The 25,045-nt window shown below is 40.1% G+C and overlaps 1 protein-coding gene across 1 annotated transcript; it reads left to right on the forward strand.

Annotated features, from left to right (window-relative positions):
- The first annotated feature begins 387 nt into the window (after nucleotides 1-387).
- slitrk6 (SLIT and NTRK-like family, member 6) lies at nucleotides 388-20,185 on the forward strand. Its single transcript, XM_005944345.2, has 2 exons — nucleotides 388-993; nucleotides 17,623-20,185. The coding sequence occupies exon 2, from the start codon at nucleotides 17,638-17,640 to the stop codon at nucleotides 20,173-20,175; it is 2,538 nt and encodes an 845-aa protein (XP_005944407.1). The 5' UTR covers nucleotides 388-993; nucleotides 17,623-17,637; the 3' UTR covers nucleotides 20,176-20,185.
- The last annotated feature ends 4,860 nt before the right edge of the window (nucleotides 20,186-25,045 follow it).

The following is a 25,045-nucleotide window of genomic DNA, read 5'->3' on the forward strand; positions in this document are numbered from 1 at the left end:
GGTCTATTGTGAGAATCTCCAAGAGGAGGAGCTCTGTATAACCGTTTCAGTGCTTTCCCAGTTGCATAAAACTGCCCGATATAGAGACACTAAAGTACCGGAAGTTGCATGATATCCCTTCGTGAATAAACGTTTTTTTTTTTTGTTTGTTTGTTTGGTTTTTTTGGTTGGCTGGCAGTTGTTGGAAAGAAATGAAAAATATTTGTATGGTCATTTTTAGAGTGATTAAATATAATTTAAATTATGTTTTGTGATAGATAAAAATCGTAAAATTGATCAAAATATTAAAGAGGCTTAAATAAAAATAAATAAATGCATTTGATCTACTCCAGGCTTTTATTCTGAAAGTCTGAATGTCTCCGGGAGAGCCGCGTGCTGCGGTCGCCTTGACGCCGCCTTGCCTCCTTGTAGTCCACCTCTACAGCATGCAAATTACCGAGCAACTCCAATATATCGCAGATTGGTTAACTACACAGAGCGCGCGGCGCAGCGCGAGAACAGGGTACGGCACGCGCTGGCATTGTATTTTTATTTTATTTTAAGTTGACCTTAGAAGCATAATTAGAAAAAAGAGAGATGAAAGAATAGCCCCGCTTTAATGGCAACAATGTTTTAACACTGTCGCCTCGAACCTGCAACTTAATCCTAATTGACTGTGGAGAGACTGGAAGGAGGAAGGCTGCGGGCAGCTCATCATCCCGGGACCGGAGTGAAACCTCACCGCAAAGCGTCCTGGTGTATCGGAATAATTAAGCGTGTGTGTGAGTGTGTGTGAGGAACCGCAAAGGAAAAGGGAGAGGACTGACGGAACCTGTGAAGTTTTGTAGTGTGTCAGCCTGTTTTATAAGGAGCTTCGTGGACTGTAGTGAAACTGTTAGGCTGCGCGTCCCCCCTCTCCTCTTTTTAAAGGTGGTGGGTTACCCGCATTAACTGATGGACCAAGTACAGTGAAATTTGGACTTAAACATCGTCTTTCTTCAACAGTTTTATCCGGTAAGTGTCACTTTACGGTGAATGTAAATATTTTTCTGTCAATGTTCTGTCAGTTATGGATCAGATGTGATTTATGGAAAGTTTACTTCTGTTTCATTGCAATTAAATAACTGCCCCCCCCCCCCCCCCTTTTTTTTTTTTGTTTATTGGGGCTAGCTTAAATGATAAGGAATCCGCGTCCATTACGGGCACGTTCTAACTAGCTAAAGAATGTTGCAGTGCAGTAACCATCCAGTTTTATCCCCCCTTAAAAACCTGCTATAAAACAGAGGGTGTAGATTGTCAGAAAGCACAGGCAGAAAACAGCTTTAAAGAAAAAAATAAATAAAAAATAGTGCCTGGACTTGACAGGAACAGAGAAGGAGCTGTGAGTTTTCCTGAGGGGGCTCCATTACCTCGAGCACACCTGGCTGTCTGCCACACACAGTTACTGTATCCTACGGCGCTGTTCTCCCCTATGGAAATTCGGACTGGTGTGCCTGTGCTCTGCTTTGTATTACATACAAGGAAAAATATATTTAAAAAAAAAGACAAAACTTTGGCTCATTTTTAACAGAGCTCTGCGCGGTAACAGATTGAAGCTGGCTCACACTTCGCTCTTCCCTCCTGGCGTTCGGCCATCACTAATTATATCTGTGGCGTATGAATATTTATTAGTGTTAGTGGTCACAGGTGTCTTTTAATGGGCGCTGCGTCATAAATTCTGACAGAACCGAGCCAATCAGGAAGCAGAGCCAGCCAATTAATCTCGTTACGTTTTACACGGCGCTGTTATAGCGTGCATGTTCACACTCTGTAATCACAGGCAGTTCAATAGATCTGCACTGCATTTGTGCCTTACTTCTAATCAGCTTCCCCCCTTCAATTAGAGGAAGTGCAAGTTAATGGGGAAAGCACTGTCTGATTATCTTTAAGTTTGCTTAATTGAGTCTGGACCCCAATTTTTTGCTTGGATGAATAATGGTTAATAAGGTAATGCCCCAGTTATAGGCCCTGGATGGCATAACATTTGATTATTTATTTTTTTAATCACAACTTTCTTGTCTGACTCTCTAGTGTTAAGAGTTTTCTTTTGTTTTTCCCCCCTCCAGCTTTGTAGCTCCATTGCTATAATACCTAAATAAAAAAAAAAAGTCACCCAGGCACAGGGAATTATAGAGAGAGGGGAAACAAGAGCTGATGTTTACTTGTGGATATCAGGTGGTGCAGTGGTGGTTAGTCCCCTACAACTGAACAAACTGTTTGCAGTGAAGGGGAAACACAAATATGTTTGAATAGGGTAGGTGTTGTCTGTAATGAGTTGAGTAGCCAAAAGGAAATTGGCCACAGGTGTGAGTGGTCTGCGGATTTCAGAGCCAGCTCAGGGTCGAGGGTAGAGCTTCGGGCCATGGTGAAACTATATTAGTGTGCTGTTTGTCAGATTGAGAAATCCTGCAGTTATGTATCAGAGAGCGGAGATGAAGTAGGCAGCGTGAGCCCACGTAATATTGAATCAGTCAAAAAAAAAAAAAGGAAGAAAAAAAAATGCTGGAACAAGGGGCAAGGGAGTTGAACTATCTCATGCCTGTTGAGTGGGTGGATGTCATAATTATCATTTCTCCAGGATTGTGGTGAAGGAGGGCCGCGGGCGCTGGCAGAATCTCTCACTGATATGTGGGTGTAGTGGTGGTGTCGACCCTGTAGGGGCAAGCCGCATCACTTCCAATCCAGAGGAGGAAAGGGACAAGTCCTGGCGTAATTGGTGCCTGGGAACACTGCAGGGGCGCTCGGGGAAAGTTGATAGACGGTCAGAGCGAGCGCAGAAACAAGGCAGCGCAGAAACACATACGCACTCTGAAGCCATGGACTGCTAGGGTGTTTGGGGGTGGGGCTCTAATCTGCTATCCCATGTCGGGCTGAAATGAAACAACCTCTAGCCTGACGCAACAAGTCAACTGTCTCGCATTCTCCGGCCCAAACTCCACCTCATTCTGTTTCAGCCCCCCAGGCTAAAAGCCGCCTGACTTTTAAGTAGTAGACGCACGCAACTGTTGGTGGGAGACCTTCAAGGGAAATGGGGAGAAAAGACTGGGAGTAAACAAGGCTCTCTTTTCCTTCAATGGAGAAAGGTTGCTGGCTTTTCGTGGTCGTGTGTCACAGCAGGAAGGTTTAAATTAGCAGGCAGGACTTGTCATAACACGATAAAAAAGTTCTTAAAATACTTTGTAATTGTAAGAGAAAGCAATCAGGAGCAGTTAAAGTGCATGTTTATGGTAGCACATTCCTGAGTAACCACAACATAACAAAGGAGTGACTGAGCACAAACACCTGTAAAATTCACTTCAGTTCAGTTTTATTTATATAGCTCCAAATCAAAGCAATAGTCACCTTTAAGGCGCTTTATATTGTAAGTTATTTTCACAGTCTGGCTGAGGCAGACTGTATGTGTTTGCAAGAGAGGACTCAAACGCAGACCAAAAACTGAACGTGACATGGATTTAACAAAAAACAAGCCGTTTATTGAGGCTAGGAAACAAGGTACAAACAAAGGGCATAGGTGAAACTAAACAATAACCTAAACTGGGTGAACTAAAACTAAACATGAAAAAACCTTAAACATGGTGAACTGACATGGATACCTGAAGTTGTGACGTGCATGAGCAGACGACCTGACAAGGAATGACTGAAGACACATGGACTAAATACACACAGGAGGATAATGAGGGAAACGGAAACACATGGGGAAACAGCTGACACACATGAACATAAGGACATCACAAGAGGAGAGTAAAACTAAAAACATTGAACATAGGAACACAGGACCCCTTCAAAATAAAACAGGAACCATAATGAGACGCAGACATGACAACATGAACTTGACAACATGAGACTCTCAGACATGAAAGGGCAGGGGGGACGTCACAGGGGTTGAAAACACAAGGGGGAACTAATAAGCAAATGAACATAGGAAACCTAATGAGCTTAAACATACTATAAACATCAAAATGAACTAAAAGTCAAAACACTGGGTCATAAGACCAGTGACCAGTTGGGGCTGAGGGAAGGAAGAGAGGGATTTTCTTTCTTTTCTTTTTTTTAAGTGCTTCTTGCTACACATAGTAAACACATCTGGGTCTTATCTGGGATCTTTTTGGCACTGACAGCTCAGATGTTTGGGCCAGACATGGTATTAATGTGGGTTATAATTAGTGTAGTGTGGACCAGATGTGGCCCAAATGTTGTAACACATTTAATATAAGAATTGTTTAAGGTGGACCAGTGCAGTCAGTCAGCGCCAGATATGGGCAATAAAAAAGTGCATACTTTGGCCACATTTTGGGGAAAACATTAATGTCTAGCAGGGATTAAATTATATTAGAGCATATTTTACGCTCTAAAATATGTTTATATATTTATGAGAACGGAGCTTGGTCCCCATAGATCTCTCGTAGTCTGGCTATTGAGTACTGCACATTTTCAACACACCTCAAAAACCTTTACAAGTTCAGCATTGTTCATTGTCTTGACACCAAACATTATTGCCAGCTGTTGAGCCTTTACCTATCCATCTTTATATTTTTCCAAGCACTTTATGAATATTGTAAAACCTTCTGCTGGAAAAGTAGCACATAGAATTTGATGGGCTGCTGCTAGCATTCTGATGAAATGCTCAGCGAGCAGATTATTTAGGACAATAACACCCCCCCCACCTTTGTTTGAAACGCAACACTCCCTTCTGTTGCAGCAGCGTCACGTGTGATGTGTACACATTTCTTGTGGCAGACGTGCAGCGTGTGCTGTGCTGCCTGTATATGCATTTAATCTGCAGTGTCTGTTGTGATTCCGGGAACTTCATTTGGCTCGGAGTAATCCATCTCAAAAACAAACAGGGAATTATGGGTGGCGTTGAGTCTTATATTTGACTTTGAAGCTTTTGTTCTGATAACAGGTTTTAGCAGGAGCTTAGAATGCTGTCCAGCTTCTTTAACTTCCCGCTGTGGCTCTCCCACTTAATTGGTCTTGAAAGGTCTTGTTTAGCTGGACGGCGCAGGTCAGCTCGAGTCTCTGCAGTTAAGTTGTCACACACTCAATTAACTGACAAAAAAATGCACAGGCTGAAAGCAAGACACCTTGAACTTAATCTGCATTGAATTTGCTGTCTTATGTGTCCAGACAAGAATTATGTAAAAATATACCAGCTTTATCTTCCTTTTAAAAAGACATTACACCTTGGTGTTACTGATGCAGTCAAACAGACATAACATCTATCAATCTTCTCATCTAACCATCCACTCTTGCTCAATGGTGCCAGTCTGAAAATGTTTTTGACTATCGGTCCGTAAGCTCTGCCTCTGTCTGTGTGTACTGCTTAAGTCTGCTGCTGCATCTGATACTGGCAGCTCCAATGAGTCTTCTTATTTCCCTTGACCATAGACTGGATTTCCTTCAGGCAAATTTGCATCAGCCAAAGTGTCAGATAGGGTGGAGTTTTAGCTCTACTGGCTCTGCATCATAAAGCAAGTTATACTGATTCTAGTATGACACAGTAATGAATTATGGAGGCGCCTGGTGAATAAACAGGGAAAGGGCAGAGCAGAGGGAGAATCAGAATTGGTGGTGGGGGTGTGTGTGTGTATGATCCATCTCCATGTTTCCCAAACAGTAAAAGATAAATCTGTGACTTTGTGCTAATCCTATTACCTTCAACGTAGCTAAAAAAGCTGCGCCGCCATCTTTCCATTTCTCCCATGAACACACATGGGCTCAAAGTTTGCACCCATATGTGAAAATGTGCAGTCGCTTATGACAATCATAGTCTAGATCCTGTCAGGTAAATAAAACACATACAGGCAACGTTTACATATGGCATGTAGATTTTTCTTCCCTCTTTCTTTGCTTTTAGTAGGCGTTTTGATGAATTGTCACTTGATCACATACCATTCAGCTGTTACTAATGAACAGAGCCACTAACAGATGTGGTCATAAAAAACAGCTTATGACTTTATAGTACTTTGTTCAGTTAGTAAACTCGTCATGGTTTTGCTGAAGAACAGTAAGCTAGAGTGTAGTACATAAGGCTGAATATCAAACTGATAAATCAGACTGATTACATCCTACCAAGTGTTGGATAATGTCTTGTTATTTGATACTAAATTTTAGTATATTTGAAGTAAATCTCATCAGTGTTAAAGAGCCAATCAGCAGATAGCATACTAGTGCGAAGATCTAATGATCTCAGTGACTGGCTGTCTAACGTGTAGCAGAGTTATACAGAGAAAATCTATGTTACAAGTACTTATTTGTAAGCTGTGTTTTAAAAAAATTGTTTCATATCTTCTCCGAGTAACTAAAGTCTAATTACCAAATGTGAAGAAACAACTGCTTTGATTCTACATCCAAAAGATGTTTGTTTTGTCCTGATAGGATATCCACTGAAGTTGAACTTGGGCCAGTCTGCACTGTTGTGCAATAAACATTTGCACAATATTTTAACCGGGCAAGTCATTATGAATACATTCATATTTATGGTGGTTGTCAAAAACTGGGAGGTAGCTAAAAAAGTTATATAAAGGTTAAGAACCAAGAGACATCTGAAAACACATACTGATAAACCACTACCCCAGGGGTGGGCAATTCCAGGCGCACATGCATCGATTGTTTTTTTTTGAAAGGCTTACATCAGATAGCAGGTGGAGAAATTTGTACAAAAATTATTAGATTTGATGCCAATATCATAAAACTGCAATGCATGCATTAAAGAAAAGGCAACTACCAAGGCCGACTGTATGACAGATTTGATGAAACTCTTGAAATAATGGCGCAAAATAAGAGAGCAGGAAGCTGCTCTGTGTTTGACTGTAAGAAGAATTAATCAGCCAGGACCGGATTTTCGAAAATCATTTCACATTTCCCAGAAATAGCCACATGCCCAATTTGAGGACGACTGTTAACTAATTGTAACATTACTGCAATGTGTGTGGTGACCCCCTTTAATTCCTGGCTTTTGTGCATTTTTAAATATTTGCATGAATATGTTGTAAAACAGCTCTGAGTTGGATCTCAAACATAAATGCGTAAATGGGTATGTTTTTATGTTCTGAAACTGCTTCTATGTGTAAAATGGTAAAATAACTTTCTTAATGGAGCTTTTCTATCCTAACGATCAATTTTAACAGTGAGGAAAACATATTGTTTAATCCTTGCTTTAAAAATAATCGAAGACTCTAGTTTTTGAATGATACCAGTCATAATGGCACAGTTAGGATATCCAGCGTGATCACAGTACATGACAATCCATCATGTCATATGAAAAATTTACTTACAGCTCGATTGTGTTTGACAATCACTTTATGTATTTGTAGTTTTTTTGGAAGGAAGTTTCTATAAATTCAAATTGAAAGTTTCAAAATAGACCAGTATTGGTATATTTCAGATATCTAACTAGAATGCATATGAAAATGTAAAAATCGTTTTTTGTTGCGAGTTAATATTTTTAGAGATTTAATATAATTTAAGTTTCTATTTTCAGATTTTCAGGTTGTCTATAAACTTGCCTGCATTTTTGTAGACCACAGAAACCAAGCTGTGATTAACTGACATGACAGAATGTTCTAGGTGGTGCCCTTTCTTTTGTTTATTCTCAGTAGCCAGGCCTGTCTACCTATAATATGTGACTCCTTTGAGAATGAAGTTTTTGTTTTTTTCCAAGGGGCTGATCTACACCTATTTATGGAGCGAATCATAAGACCGTCATTACCATTACCCTGTGGCCCTTTTTTTTATGGAGGGCATGCTTTAAAATCGACATTAGAAACAACTGAAAGGCTGAAAAGACTAAGGATGGTTACACTGGAGATAGAAAGATATGAAACACTCACTGAATATTCTCAAAGAGCTATCTCATAATGATATAACACAACAATCTCTACTAAAACTGTTTTCTACTTTATTTAGAGTATTGGCTTTGCTTTCAGTTGCCTGACTTTCCAGGTAGCACTGAAACCAGATTGAGCATAGTGAACAAATGTATCTACACTTTGCCAGTCCTGCTGGTGAGTCACTCCTGAATAGAAAGTGTCCTTTTTTTTTTTTTTTTTTTTTTTAAAGCGACAGTAAGGTATACAGAAACATACATCTGTTTGGTGCAGATGGGTCTTTTTACAAAACATACCTTGATCCTACTATACAGTGGTGTAACTTGCCTGCTCATTTCAGGAGAACTAATTACTGCGCATTAGTTAAACAGACCATCGGAAATGCAGGCCTTCTAAATCAAGCTTGCCAGGGGAGCTGAGCCACCCCCTCTTCCCTCCCTATCCCACACTGCCTTTGTGTTTCTATTATTAGTTCTATCATGCATATGTTCTCTATCAGAAATTAAGGCCCACCAGCAGAGAGCAGAAAGTGAGGAAGCTATGCAGTTACACAAGGTAGTGAGTAAGCAAAACTGTGGCGTTGTGTCAGTTAATGGCCATAAAGATGTATTAGGTCTCTATGCATGATGAAGTTCAGTATCTGCTTATGACTTACCATAGGGATGAGCTCCCAGCTGTTAGAACTACTGAACAACATGAGAAAAGCAGAGAGCCAATCGAATTTCTTTCTTTTCATTTTTTTTTCATCGGGACACTGATGATGTTTCTAAAGATGCAATCCTTGTAGCAGCCAGCAGAGCGTGTGCTATCAGCCTCGCTCCCCTGATCACCAAGGCTGTGTGCTTCCAACACAGCTAAAAGGATCTTTGTTGGCCTGTTTGAAAGCACAGTACTTCCACTAAAACCTCCACCATGCTGAAACAAAGGGCCAGAAAGTTCAGTCAGTGTTAATATATATATTTTATAAAATAGATGTATACAGACCGTTAACAGGTGGACGTACTTTAGTTAACTAAAACTAAAACTAGGAGCTAAAAAAACGTTTTGAACTTTTATTTTTTAAATTAAAATCTAAATCAGTCATACCTACTGCACTTACAAAACTAAAATCCAACTAAATATGTACAGCTGAAATGTCTTTAACATTGGTTTACTGGATTTGTTTTCATGCATGTTTGATTCAAATTTGAATAAATGCAATACAGTCACTTTCACTTGCGCTGGCACACGGAAAGTTTTGATAAACGTTTCAGCACAAGCACCGCAAGCAAAATGAAGCAATAGATCAACAATTTCGTTGGGAAACATGTGATATCGCTCCATTCACAGGGACTTGACAGGCTAGAGCTCTGAAACCTGATCCTTGTACATGTGAATCCTCATTAACCATATGCAGAACAATACAATACATGTCAGATGTTGGCTCATATGTTTGAAAAAAAGTTGTTTTGTAGAATCCTGATCCTAAACCTGCTTGGATTTCAGTCTCACGGTGCTGGTACAGATTATATTTACATTATTGCTGCGGGTGGTGAACAGGTGGATTAAACTGTCAGAGAACTTCAGACTTCAGTGAATTAAACTCTACTCTTTCAACCACCCTGTTGTCAGGATCCATTAATCATCGCAGCTGCAGGTAGCCTAGCAATGAGGAGGACTAAGGTCATAAAATGCTAAGAACCGAGGTGACTAATGCTTTTAAGAGCAAGTGAAAAGCCAATAATATTGTGAGATATCCACAAGACATCTCCATGATATGTCCAAAACACTAATTTGGAGTGACTTTTATCACTCTTGAGCGAGCTAAGAGAATGGCTCTATCCATCGGGGTGCCACTAGGGATAACAAGTCTTTCATGCTACATCAGGTTGCCTCCTGCAACAGAAGAAGGAATTATGCCTTATGGGCTATTTGTGGCTCTAGCGTGCTTTACTTTGACAGTGACGAGGACAGAACACGACTATGACTGTGTTCATATTATCTAAAAATAATGTTCGGAACTGTCAACCGGATGGTGTGCATTCATACTTAGTACAGTGCAAATCCAAGTCCTTGTTTTGTTGTCATATACTGTATCTATAGTGTGTGTGTCTTTGTCAGTCCACTAGAAACTATGACAAATGTACAGATGGTAAATAAGTGGTGCTGCAGTGTGCTGTCAGGGGCGTAAAGAGTGCAAAAATCAATGGCAAGCAAGGGCACACGAGCTGTTCAGTAAGGATGGCATGCTTAGTATGAACCCTGGCTTTGCAAAGGAATGCCCAATACAGTTGTCATTTTAAAGTTTGTCACAGTCAAGCTGTGATAAAGCCACATTCAGTCCATTCATACTGAAATGCTGTCAGCAGTGAGATGTCTTTGTCAGAATCCATAGCAGTGTGGATTTTTGGTGACTTTTGCAAAGGGACATGCTCCAAGTTTATCAGCAAAGGTCTGCTCAGCTGCATCGCTTTCTCACACTACTTATGTGATACATTAGATTACCAAGTAATGAATTCTGGACTCATCTGCCTGTTCAAAAGTGACTTGTCCTACAGAAATGTTGATAAGAATAAAACTTGATTGCGTTGTTTCTAGGGCAACCATATCATTTAGCTCAATTATTGAAATCTTGATGATTTAACACATTGGTCACCTGATCAAACATGCTGCATGTATTAAACTTTAAAGTTGGAGCAAATTTCATATAAGGAGAGGAATTTTTTAATTTTTTAGGTTCAGTGAGAGTGACGCATGGTTGTCCTCTATGGAGTTAGGCGTACACTAGCGGGTGTTATTGACCCTAAACCCAGTTTTGCAAGGGCAGCCAGACGTCCTGGCTCACAGCCTCCATTGGAGGATGTCTATGGGGGAAACAAGGGGCTGTTGTGTGCTTCAGGTGACCTGTATAGTAGCTATGGGGAAACAATGGAGAACTAAGACCAACAAATAACTGGCACCTCTGCCGAGCGCCACTGAAAGTGGACTGAGAGACCAGCAAAGTGTTTGAGGCAAAGGCAGCTGCAGGCAGACATCAGTGATCATTCCACAGGCTTTTTAAAACTTCCTTTACACTGATTAGAAAGATTACTTAGGGTCAAGATGAAAATGCTCGTGTGTAAAACAAAGGGATACGCTTCATTGATAACACACACAAAAGTGAGTTTCATATTGAAAATGCATGCAAAAAGTTTTTGGATATACTTATCTTTGGTTATTTAAAGTCATTTGGCTGCTTACATCATCTCAGATATCATGCATGCACTTGTCTGAATGGACACACTAATGAACATATAAAAAGACAACATTTATTTACAGCAGTGCTGTAAAAGTCTGCGTGGAAGATGAGCATTTGTGTATTCATGGCTTTCTGTGTGAGAGTGCTCGCACAGTCACATAGAAGAGGTCTTGTCACTCTGACATATTATACCCACGGGGGGCAGTGGACTCACTGTGGGTGTTCCGTGATATTATGGAGTGTTTCACTGCACTGGAACAATACAATTTATAACCGGTCCAGCAGAAGCATTAACAGGGTGTTTATTGGTTTTATAAATGGACAAAGCCTCCTGTGTATGTTCCAGCGATGGTAAAGAACCCAGCCTATGATTAATATTCCATCAACAGACTTTTCCCTCACTTTCTCTCTGATGTCTTACTCTCCTTCGCTCCATGCTGCTTTTCCTTTTTTCTTTTTTTTTCACTCATCTGATTCGATTTTGGGTGATGAGTTGGCTTCGCTCGCATGCATGAGGAGCGATCTCATAGGGCTTCAGTAGATCTCTAATTGAATTGTCTGAACAGCACGAGATGAACATTTGAATGTGTAAAAAAAAAAAAAAGAGAGAGTGCAGCAGAAGACTGGCACTGGAAGAATGTTTCATCTCCTGCACCCATCACACCGACTTCCATGCAACATTGATTGCTTGAAAAATGGATCAGTTAAGAGGAGTCTGTTTGAAATCCAGTAGGAAGAGAGCATCAAACTACTGCCGTTCTCTATCTGCTCTCTGCAGTGTTATCATGCAGCACGCGATAACATCTGTTAATAGTCTTTTTTTTCCATTTCATATTATCCTACAAGCCATTAGGGTCACAAAGGTGAGCGCCTTGGGTCCCATGACTTCCACCAGACTCCTGAGCAATCAAATGTATATAAATAATAAAAAGGGAAATGCTGCAGTTATTATTCAGCACCAGATTTGGGAGATGTTGTCTGAATATTATCGCTGTCTAAACAATGTAAATTTAATAGGTTTGACAAATGAGATTTTTGTGTCTCATTTTGGTTTGTCACATTATCTTTAATTGCTAAACACGAGTACATAGTCACATTTCTCAATGTTCTGCATAGAAATGCTTGAAAATGATTATTGCTTAACTCCCAGTGATGTCTAACTGTATAAATGTGGAAGTTGTTCACAGCTTAGAAGTTTTGCCAATGTTTGATTTTACATTAATATCTTCTTTTCGTATATGGAATCTGTGAGTATGTCTTTTGAAATACAGACTTTAAAAAGTTGATTCAAATATTTTCTTTCATTCTTGTTGCCTTTTGCAATAAGAATTCAGAAGCGAAAGACTGATTTCTAAAATAAATGCCATGCCTTTCCACATGGACATGGGGGGGAGCAAGCAGCTGGAAAGGTCTAAGGGCAATTCCACCACTCAGAGAAAATTTTGGCTTTGAAAGCTTAAATTTGGTGGCCTCTAGCCAATTCTGATACCTCTCTTCCATCACTTTACCTCCTCTTTTAATGAGTTTGCTTAGCCATCTGTAAAGATAAATTATTGCAGAGACCATTAAATGATAAATGTCTATTGATTCTTAATCTACGTTTTTATTTATTTAGTGACCGCTTGACTGCAGTGTTTTGAAGACATGCCAACGTGATGTTAATTAGAAACATAAACAGATATATCCATGATTAATCCTTAGCAGGAAATTACATTGACCTGGCAGGTTCAACACAGATATGACACCACATATCCCAAATAGCAAAACAATAACTATTCCTAATAAAGTTCTCCTGTATAAATACATAAAACAGCCAATAAAGGGTGCAGTCCCTTTGGCTGATTTCAGCTTCAAGAGCAGTCTTCTGTCCACCACCTGCTGGACTCTCAAATTCACGGCAATCCATAAAGTCCTTAATTCTTCCTCAGTTTCCCTCCTCCTCACCTCATTTGAGCAAGAATCATAAGAGGTGAAATCATAGAAACCGAGCCAAAGATTATTAAGATCACACTAAGTAAAACTTAGACTGCAGAACACCAGAATGATGTGTTATATTTGGGATTTTATAAACTGCATTCAACTATTACAAAGTTTAAAACTACAACACATTATTCAAATCTATTTGCTTTGTGGATTGTTGGTTGGACAAAAGGGAAATAATAATCTGACATTTTCAATTCTGTACGACATACTGGATAGATGACAGGAACATAAATGCAGAATAGTCTACAGTTTAAAAGACATCATCACTGTTTGAGAGACATTTTCATCCTTTGTGTATCTAAACAGTAGCTCAGTGAGTGATCTATAATGAGCAACTTGTCTTTCTCAAAGAGTGGTTGGTCTCCTTATTGTTGTACTCCTGTCCAGTCAGATTCAGAGCACCAGATTTCCCTCGAGGCAAGAACATTCAACTAATTATTCCTGTGCATTCTGCCTGATGTTGTGGTGATTCCCTGTAGAAATGAGTAAGGGAGGGGATCACGAGATTATTAGTGCATTCAGGACCAGATTTACTAAGCAGGTCAAATTAACAGGAGACTGTAATCTGAGAACAACAGGAGTTTAAAGGTCTGCTGTTGATCTGCTAACACAGAAACAGACAGTGTATTTTAGTAATATCCAATTCAGAAACTTGTGTAGGGTCACGGACGAGAAGAACAGATGAGGGTGTGAGGAATTGGCTAACGATGCAGGTGCGGTTTGTTACCTGCAATCTGCAATATGTTATTAGCATGGGTTTGAAAGCATCTGTTTCTCTCAGTAATCAGCATGGCAGGGAAGAAGTGAAGAAGAAGCTGTTTTCTGTGGTAGAATCAGAGGTGTTATTGGAGGAATGTAATATCCATTCAGCCATCTTTTCTTTCTCCCCTTCAGGATCTCCCACATGCAACCTGCTCACTAAAGGGACACTTGTAACAGCATTGAGGTGCATACATTAGCAAGAAAGCTTGCTTCATGGAGGAAATTTTTAAAATGACCTGAGGAGAAACGTTTGTGGACTACTACGGTTGTCTCACCTGTATGCCGCTTGGGTTTGGTATATCAAAAATTTCCACTTGTGGCTAACCACTGTTGAGCAGTTGCACTTTTACTATAATTAAAACAACAGAAATCACTCAGTCGCAAAAAAATACCATCAGTTAAAAACTTGACATCGAATATCTGTGTTCGTTAGACTATGTTTTTCTGCTTGGTGGGTTGATGGGGGGTTTTTTCACCTCCCTCCCCCAAACGTTGTAAACTTGTCTTTATTAAGCACTGCAGGAATTATAGGTGTTGCAAATTTTCTGTGCCTTTTATTGAATTGTTTTTCTTTTTCCAAAGCAATGTAAGAATACCATTCCTTGGCATTCAGTATATCGCTTTTCCTTTTATTCCCCCCCCCCCAAAAAATGAACACATCTGAAGAAACTTTTCACCGGCATACTTTGTGTTCTGGCCTGCTCACGGTTGCAAGTGTTACAGTAAAGTGTAAAATGCTGCAGCTGAGGACATGCTCAACTACTGTAATAACATTACATTATGTGCTTTAATTTAAATACTTCCCAGGCCAGATTTTGCAGTCTGAAACAGAAACTTGTCTAAATAGATATGCTGTAAAGCTAGCCAAAGAAAAAACTGTCCACACATTTCCTTTTACTACAGCTTCCTTTTTGGCTCTTTGTGCACTTATGAGAGTTGAAGCTGGTGCCATCTGAGTTAGGTAAGAGTTCAGTGACATTACCAGTGATGTATTACTTTGGTAATGTAACGAGTGTCTTAGGGTTTTTATATTTCTTAGAGTTCTTGCTATTCAGTGTTTCCCGGGTCCATGGAGTGAGGAGTGTAAAGTCTCTTATCGGTTATTGCAGGTATGTGGAGAATGACCTTGGGGTATATGCCTGAACCTCAAAGTTGTTGAAGATGGAGTTGTCTTGGTTTTCATCAATACTGTTGACTTTGCCCTGTGGCACCAAAAATGCATGGAGGCATGGTGAGGGAGGCAAAAAGTTGAAAGAAGGAAAGAAGAGGCACGGAGAGGGTTGGGGAATAACTTCAGAGATGTTTTAGCTTCATGGAGCTGATATCTTCTCTCTGTTGTCTCCCTGGGTTAGGTGTGTGTTGTGTGAGGATTGCTTGACTTGGTAAACAGAATAATTGTTATATTTATAGTCAGACTGTAGTAAGCATTTAAAATCTGAACGTCTGATGTGTTTCAGAACAGTAATTAAGCTAATTGGTACATGAATGCCTGCTGGTCCCTTGGTCTGTATCTCTGGGCTATATAGAAAATGTAATTTTCTAAAACTTTACAATTAGAGGACAAAAAAAAAAAAAACGAGCATCCAAACTGACACATCAAAAACTTCACATTTTTTTAAAGTCTTTTTGTTGTTTTCCCCAAAACAGTAGAGTGGTTTTTGATGATGACTTCACAGGGTGTATCTCTAGTCTGCACACCAAAAAAGACATTTTTTTCTATTACTGCTTTAGGGCACAGGCAACTGCAAACACCCCCAGAAAATATGCCCCACATGTCTCTGACTTTGCGTAAAGGGGAGATATTTCCCCAGCTTTGTAAAGAGAGACAGTTGAGTATTATTTCGATATATATCTTGAGTCATAGCTTTCACTCTCTGACAAACACAGGCTGGATTGGCTTGCCCCGTCTTGCCAGAATGAAGCTTTCCAGTTACTAATCGCATTCGTTAACAAGAACGGCTGTCATCTCTCACGTCTTTCCTCTTTGAAGAATCCCATTCGTTAACAGTGAATATCTAGATGATTCGTGATCTAGGGAAGATGTCTACACTTCTGCACCAGTCCCCCAAGAGTGATTTAGCCTTTGATCCATCGGGATTTTAGTCGACTTAATGTAATAGATTTCAATGTGGTGCACAGGCTGCTCATCATTAAAATCAGATTTCAGCTTTTCCCTTGTCATTCAACATAAATCCTACTCACAGTTTGATTTTGTTTTCAGTGGACCGAGCTGCCCCTCCACACGCTTCGGTTTATTGCTTTAATATAGTTTGTAAAATAATACAGTCAAGAGTATTTGAAAGAATTCAGATGTATGAATACAGGGTTGGCTCAGATTTAATTCTCTTTGAGTCCAGCCTCATGTGAGTTAGCTGGTTTTGCAATAAAACGGGGTCATTTATTTCACGTTCTAAATGTAGAATGCTTGTTCTAAATGTTGCTTTGACATGGATTGAAGTGACTTCTGCATTTGCATGACTCACACTACGTCTTTGTTCAGACGAGCCTGCATATAAAGGGCAGACAAATCAGTCAAATGAGTCTCTCTCTCTCTCGCTCTGCCTCTTTTTTTTTTTTAAATAATGTACCATTATCCCACTGAGTCACTGGGAAGAGTTGCTGTCTGATCTCAGTCCTCACCCTGTGGAATTTATTTACTCATCGGTAAAATGCAGTGCCCCGGGAGGGAGTCTTAATTCTGAAGTGTTTTATTGGATGAATAGGCGTGCCATTAGCTAGAGATGATGCTACATATACTGAGTAAAGGCAACATAGGTGTAAACATTCAGAAAGAAGAGAATACTTCGTAGAGTTTTCACAGTTGCTAAGACATCTCCACCCCTTTTTGTAAAACTGTTAACAACACCTTACTAAACCTCTGACAATGCTGGCGAAACCAGTCGCATCAAAACAGCTTTGTCAGAGCTCAAAAACCACACAGTGTTTTCAGATCACACACACACTCACAGCCTGCGAAAAATAAGCCCACTGCTGTGCATTCATTACACACTAAAGTGAAAGAAAAAATGATCAGAACATGAAGCTCCAAGATTTTTTTTTTCCAGTAAAAATAAAGTGTGTGTAGCTGCTTCCAGTTCCACTAAAATAACAAAATATGTACCTTTGCTGTGCAGTAGATGTTGGATTTTGTGATGGCCACGGATGATCAACAGAGATCTGGTTGTCCTGTTTGCGTCACAAGTTTGCATGAAATTCATTCATGTATTGTATATCTCATAAGAAATTAATACGATATAATTTACTCACAAAGATGGTCTCTTTCGTACTGCAGCATAGTCATACATTAAAAAGTCAATAAATCAAGAGAATATTCGTAAATAAATCAGAGTGTGCAAGTATAAATCTAAATATAGGTAAAGCATGCTGACTATAAGAGGGAGTGGGAAATTGTATTAAAATTACATAAATTGAACACAATGTGTAGAGAATACTGGACACTGTTAGCATTGTTTTCTAGTCTTATATATTTTTCATGCAATTAAGGCTGTGCAAGGACAGTTCTACACTACATAAAGGCTTTGACCGAAGAACTGTGTTACTCTTCATGCATATGATGCACTCATAAATATAATTTTACACTTTTACACATACATAACATAAACTTGCTGTTGCAACATATGAAACTTAAATGACATTTGGATCACTGACAATGAGACTGAATATAATTTTAATGCTACGTGTAAGTGGCACAGTTATTTAGGACATCGTGTTTGAGTTTGACCTTCTGCAACATAGTTGCTTAACACTTTTCTTTTTTCCTCCCCACCCCTTCTGCCCATCCTTTCTTCACAGATTTCTCAGGCCGAAATGCTGCCCTGTGTCATTTTCATCGGCTTGTTTCTCGCTGCGGTCCAATCCCAAGATATCCATCCCTCAGAGGCATCATCCTCCATTAGTGAGTCTTGTGACTCCTTGTGCTCTTGCGAGAGAAAAGACGGCATCTTTCATCTTAACTGCGAGCAGAGAAACATCAGCAAAATCTCCCAAATCAAAGTCCCAGCAGGTGTGCCCTTCCACCTGAACCTTTACAAGAATGACTTGGTTGAGCTCCGTGCTGAGGAAATGGAAGGGCTTAAGAGTGCCCTTTCACTGCACATCGGGGGTAATAGTATACAAGAGCTGGAGCCAGGGGTCTTTAGCACTTTCGGTTCGCTGAAAAAACTCCATATAAATAGCAATTTCCTCGTCACACTGAAAGAGGACACTTTTCAAGGCCTGGTGAATTTGGAATTTCTCCAAGCTGACACAAATTTCATACGGGTCATCGAGCCAGGGGCCTTCAACAAACTGATCCGCCTCAAGGTCCTCATTCTCAATGACAATTCCATCGAGTTTTTACCCAGCAACATTTTCCGATTTGTACCACTCACCCACTTGGACCTGCGTGGCAACAAGCTCCAGACACTGCCCTATGTCGGCTTTTTGGAGCATATTGGGCGCATAATGGAACTCCTCCTAGAAGACAATGACTGGGTCTGTAACTGTGACATTTTACATTTAAAAATCTGGATGGAGAACATGAGAGCCCAATCATCAATCAGCGATGTGATCTGCACCACACCACATGACCTCAAGGGGTCCATTCTGGCAAAGGTGAAGCGGGACATCCTCTGTCCATCCCACGCCAATATTCCCTTAGAGGAGCCGTCAAAGTCACTGGATATGGTTGTTACTCCCTCATCCAAAGTAGCTCAGATTCCCAAGTTGGTCAATGCCAAGGATGACGGCAGAATCCCGACACCATCTCACATTCCCAGCAGTCCTTGTGTGGAGCATTGTTCTTGTCACAATCACCCCGTGGCTGGGTTCTTGATGCATTGTCAAGACCGAGGAATTCAAAAGGTGTCAGATATCGGAATACTTAAGGAAAGCCCAACTAAGCTCGTTATGACGGGAAATATGATTCAGAAACTTCTGAAGTACGACTTTGTAACATATGATAGTTTAGAATTGCTCAACTTGGCAAACAACAGAATCGATTACATTGATAATGAAACTTTCCTCAGCTTAAGCAGCTTGAAAAAGCTCTACTTAAACGGCAACAGAATTGAAAAGCTTTTCTCTACCATGTTTGTAGGACTGCACAACCTTGAATACCTATATCTGGAATACAACCTCATCAAAGAGATTGCACCAGGCACATTTAATCCCCTGCCAAACCTGAAGCTGCTGTCATTAAATAACAACCTGCTCAGCTCTCTTCCAGCGCAGATATTTCGCAACGTGCCTCTCGCCAAATTAAACCTGAGAAAAAACCTGCTTATGCACCTGCCAGTGAGCAACGTGCTCGATCAACTCGACTCGCTGGAGCAGATTTATTTAGAGGACAACCCCTGGGACTGCAGCTGTGACTTGCTCAGCCTCAAACAATGGGTAGAGAAACTGAGAAAGGACACAGTGGTGGGCTCCATTTTGTGTCACATGCCAAAGAAAGTGATGCAGACCGACCTGAGAAGCCTTCATCATGAGGTGCTTTGTCCCGGTTTAGGGACCTACCACCCATTGCCCTCAAATGAAGAGAGTGTGACAGCCACCCTGGGGCCCAACAGCGATGAGAGGAGTCTCCTCATCTCACTCACAGACACTATCCCACTGTCTGTGCTCATTTTAAGCCTTCTTGTTTTTGTCCTCATGGTCATATTCTGCTCGGCTGGGCTGGTGGTGTTCGTCGTGCATCGGCGACGGCGGAGGGCGAAGAAAAAAGCAGCAGAGGAGCAGCCACGAGAAAACACCAGCAGTAGCTCCCCCATTCACTTGCATTACAGCATGTATGGGCAGAAAACCACTCACCAAACTCTGACACAGAGGACGGGGTCCACCACTCTGTACGAGGACAGGTCGCACAGTCCCATCGTGCAGATCTGCCGCAACCCTACCTACTGCTCTCAGCACAAGGAGCACGACGCCGATATGGATTATAACCTCGACGAGCCCAGCTCCAAGCATCACCTCTGCCGGAGCATCATGGAGAAGGAGAACACGTCGCCCCTCACGGGAAACCCCAGCTCAAAGTTCAGATCCATGCCCGGAGAGTGCCCCGCGGAGTTTGTCACTCTCAGCAACCCCAACTCCTTGTACAGGAACATTCTGGAGAGGGAGAAGGAGCTGCAGCAGCTGGGAATAACAGAATACCTGAGAAAAAATATGCCTCAGCTTCAGCCTGCTGTAGACATGCAGGTTCCAGGGCACCAGGAGGAGGTGAAACTAATGGAGACAATTATGTACTCAAGACCGCACAAGGTCATGCTTGAGCAAACAAAAAACGAGTACTTTGAACTCAAAGCTAACCTGCATACTGAACCAGACTATTTGGAAGTTCTGGAGCATCAAACTGCATTTAACTGAGCTTACGAAGTTATAATAAATATATATACATAAAATGTTTGATCTAAGTGCCTTGTCCTTTTTGCCCTCTTGTACTTGCCACAGTGTAAAATATAAATATAGATATATGATGGGCACATCTCTTAAATTGTAGCACAGAATGTAATTGGTTGACTCTTTTGTTATGTTTCATCTGTTGACAGCCATGTTATGTAGCTGGTAAAAGGTGTCATTATTTATGGCCAAATATAACTTAACCGCTTAATCTCCACAGGACCACTGAGACGTCATTTGAAATATAACATCATCTTCAAAGATTCAGTTTGCTGTGGCCAAAACAAAACCCGAACCTAACGCGAGATGAGCGTGTGCTGTCTAGGGTTGAGTTCAGGATTAGGGTTAAGGGGAACACACCATTCACACACAGACTGTTAGATGAAAACTACAGAGTATCAGTTAAACAGCATCAGCTTCTGCTTTATGAAAATACCCTAAACCCCAACCCTAATACGAACCCTGTTGGATGTTTAAGAGGTTAAAACTCACAGTCTGTTGAACAGACCTGTGTTGAAACCAACTTTTTTTGGGGTTTTTTAAATGATTAATTACATCTCTGCTGTGTTACTGCAGCCAAATGAATCGATCCACATAGCACCCTCCCCATCCCCCTCACGCTCCAACATCCCGACGGAATAAAGCAGATGTTTGGGAAGAAGTGAGTGCATTTCAATCATCACTTGACCCAGAAATGCTGTTTAATCAGTTTACCCTGACTCTGGGTATGACCTGATTACATCCTCTGTCAACATAAGCCAGCTGGATTGCCGCAACCAGAATGCTCATTGTGCCGAAGAGTCAGCAAATTGCCAACATGTACATAAAAAAATATATATATATATAAAAAAAATACAGGGATAGGAGTGCAGTTTGAAAGCTATCCTTCTGTCAGTTAATTGACACGACATAGGAACTTTATTTATTTTTGTACAAGCTACGTCTTTATTTCTTGAGTCAGTAAGTAGAGCACTTCAAGTAAAGTATATACACCACTGTAATGTTGTAAAAATGCATTGCACTAATCAAATGCCATAAGATGGTGCATGACAATCAGAGTCCTGCTGAAATTTGTTTTGTTTTGTTGTTTTTTTTAAGCTTTTGATGAAAAAAGCCACTAATGTGGAATATCATTGATCTGTGTGTGTCTGAGTGTCTGTGTGTGAGACGTGTGCCACTATTTTCTGTCTGACAACAGCATTTGGGAACATTGTTCGTTCCTCGTGCTGACATTTATTAACTTCCTGGAACATAACATTGCCCGAAAGCGAGCGAAGGTCCAGTTTTCCACAGACAGCCTGATAGAAAACAGACTCCAGCCGACTTCTCTCTGTTTCCCAGCTCACATTATAAACAGCTGACGAGTTGGCGAGTGACATGTGCAATGTAGACATTGTCGTTATTCTGCATTTATACTGTTTGCTCTTCATACTCTTGGAAACTCAACATTTGGAACGGTTCATGTAAGCACACACTCTGTAGCTTTTCTACTTAACTAGAGTTAATTATTTATTCTGTATATTTTGTATATACTTATGTTCCATTATATCTATTGTTTTTTTTGTGTGCCTTCAGTGCTGTACAGACTATAAACAGAACTTGTAATTGAAAGAGGAAATAAAGAATTGCAGTATACATATGGTTTGTAAGTAATTTATGGCTAACTCATGTATACATCCAGCCTGTTTTACCTTCAAGATAAAAGAATTCAAAGCTGCTGCTTCTCAACACCGCACCCTATATGCGCTAATTGCCACACCAGGCACTCGAAAAAGACATTTTCTCTCATTGTGCTATCAGTCCTGCACAGCATACACGTGCGAGGATGTACTTGTGTAAACAACATTTGGGGTTTTTTTTTTCCAGCTATCTGAATAATTTACCCCCCCCCCCCACAATGGCTCAGACCTTGTCCTTAATCACACAACAGTGGCGGCAGGCTTTTTGTCCAGCCATGCTCTACTGCATTACTTTTTTTTTTCTTTCCACTTGGGGAAACAGTGGATCTTCTGTAATTCCTCTACTTTCTATCATAACTGATATATCTGACACTGCTTTCCAAGAATACACACGTAACACAGACTGCCACTGACATCTAAATACATAAACTCTGTATGCACGCACATCATTTAAGGTATGAAAACTCTCAGAGGCACACACAGACATGCACACAGCAGGGAAGACAAATGATCTTCTGCTGCTTGATCCTATGAGACTCATAAGCAATATGCTCCTCTAAAGGTGAGACATTAGCAAAGTGCATCCTGTGTGCAGGATGCTTTATTTCAGGGGACGACTTCAAATAAGTGAATCCAGTTATGTGAGTAAAGTTCACCAAGGAACCAGTAACACAATGGAATAGTTAGTAGGCGAGGTAAACAAAACAAAATCTTAAACACATTTTACATTGTAAAATGGTCAGCGAAATTCTTCTTTGTGTCAGTGTAAAGAACTTTAAAAACACATTTAATCCCTGAGATTATTTTAACATAAGAAATAGAAGCGCAATGTCAACAATACAGTTTTTCTATGGCGTAAAGAAATGCTGTTGAAGTCTATCTGTATGATTCTTTGGGCTTAAATTGTAAAAAGTAAATGTGTACAATGACAGAAAAAGTTCTAGTATTTCATTGCCCAGATTGTAAAGCTGCAAAATTTATGACAAAGCAGTTAAAAGCCCAAAATTTATGCCCATCTTCACATTTTCTAAAGCTGCCCAGTGGGCTAGAATGGAGCAGGCTGATCCCGGCCCCCAGGCCTTATGTTTAACACCCCTGTTTTACACTCTACAGGCAGAGTAAAATTAAAGTATTCAAAGTCTTCTGTAATTTACCCAGGACCCAGGATATTGCAGTATACCAAAAAAAAAGAAACCTAGAAAAATACGGAGTATTTTAAAGAGAACACTGAGCAGAACAACGACTCAGTTTCAAACATTTGTTTCAATAAATGTTTTACGTATCCTGTATAACAACATCTTCCTCTGAGACTCTGTGCATTCAAGAACAACAATATGTGGAAAACCTTACATCACAATCAGGTTCCTCCCAGTGTAGGTGATGAGAGGACTTTTTGCTGCACTTAGCTGCATAAATTTGCACAATAATGATGAAAATGGTGGTACATTAGGGCTAAGTACCTCTTGCATCAGTATAAGCTAACCTAGCTCTAATGACTGTGGATGTTCATGTTTAGATGGAACGCCTGCGAAGTAACACTGCTGTTCACACACCAAGTGTAATCACATGTAACGCAATTATGTGGAAGCGCAAACAATGAAGCCAGCTGTCGGACTCGGAATAAGGCTGGAAAATGGAACGGGAAGCAGTGGTAAAAGTTAAACATGAAATGCATTATTTACAGGCTTACACACATAAAGCACACATAGGCTAGACTCGTGGAGGCAAACAAACACAGACCTGAACTTGAATAATACACCAGTAACCAGCTGTGACTATTTGCAGTTCATTTTGAACAGTGCATATGTTTGTTTTGCATCACAGCCGGAAAAGAATAACATCTTGTGACCTCAGACGCAACCGGCAGTAAGGTTTTTTTATAGCCAAAACATAGGCGAAAATGTGAAAATACTGCTTTTAATACACCAAATATCACTGTGTGAGTGCAATATTAGTATTTGTGTTCATCCATTAACACAGCTCAGTTAGGTGGTCTTACCGGAGTGTCCAACGTCTCATTTGTAGCGCAGATGATGTATTAGTTTTATTAGCAAAATGTTTCTAAGAGAGGCTTGAAAAATCCATATCATCTCACCCAGTTATTATTTATAAAACGGTCGATCTGTTACTTCGTGCCTCCAACCACAAGTCATTAATATTCATATCTGAGAGCACAACAACAGAACATCTCTTCTGGGCAACAATATCGATCGCTCTTCTGCATCCAAGAGATTCACCAGGTTCTTTGTAGTGAACACCAGTCAATTAATGCCTCACATATTACATTATTCATCCTGCAGGGCTTTCTTGCCTTTAATTCCTACTGACATTTAATGAACAGTAAGTGGCAGATATACGGAACTATCACACAGTTGGATATAATTGCTAGAGGACCAAAATGGTTTTAAAAAGCGAGAGGTGAAAGGATATAGGATATAGGAGAAATTAGCTCCTGTTCCTCAGGGCTGGAAAACGTACTGAGAAACTATGCAATAATTCAATGAAGGCACATGCATTTAAATGTTAAATATCAAAACTGAGCATAAATTTTTTTAGGTGCAAAACAACTTATGAATCTGGTTATAATTTGAAGGTAAATGTGAAGATGTTAAGTACTGTATAAAAAAGATTAAAAAAGCAATACAGTGTACAAGTCAAAGACGTGCTTTTTTTAAACAATATAATAGTTTACTGTTCTTTTTAAAATAGAACTTAATACCATAAATAGCAATGTCATTGAGGAAAAAAATTAAAAGCATGCTAATGTGGGAATGTAAATTTATTCGTGAAGGTTATTTCAGTTGATTTGCGATTTGTCTCTGTTGGGGAAAGGCAATTTATTTTGCAGCGCTTGCATGTCTAAGAATTATGTTAAGGTTTAGTTATCAATGGAGCACCATGACTGAGCCTTCTGTAATAAATTAATCACTTTGAGGCAGCATTTATCTTGGGGGTATTTGTTAAAATGTTGAACAAATCAGATGTCTCATAATAGTGCAAGGAGTAGAGCACTGAGACAAAAGCTGGTAGCCTGACATAGTTCATCTGTGCTCTCTCACATCATTGAATACCTTTTCACTATGGTAAATGTCTTTATACTGTATGTGTAAACAATGCCCTTATCTAATTTAAATTACCACATTTAAGTTATTTTGTGT

This window comes from Haplochromis burtoni, unplaced genomic scaffold, assembly GCF_018398535.1.
Source record: "Haplochromis burtoni strain Fernald_Lab_line unplaced genomic scaffold, NCSU_Asbu1 Contig_397, whole genome shotgun sequence".
Taxonomy (NCBI): Eukaryota; Metazoa; Chordata; class Actinopteri; order Cichliformes; family Cichlidae; genus Haplochromis; species Haplochromis burtoni.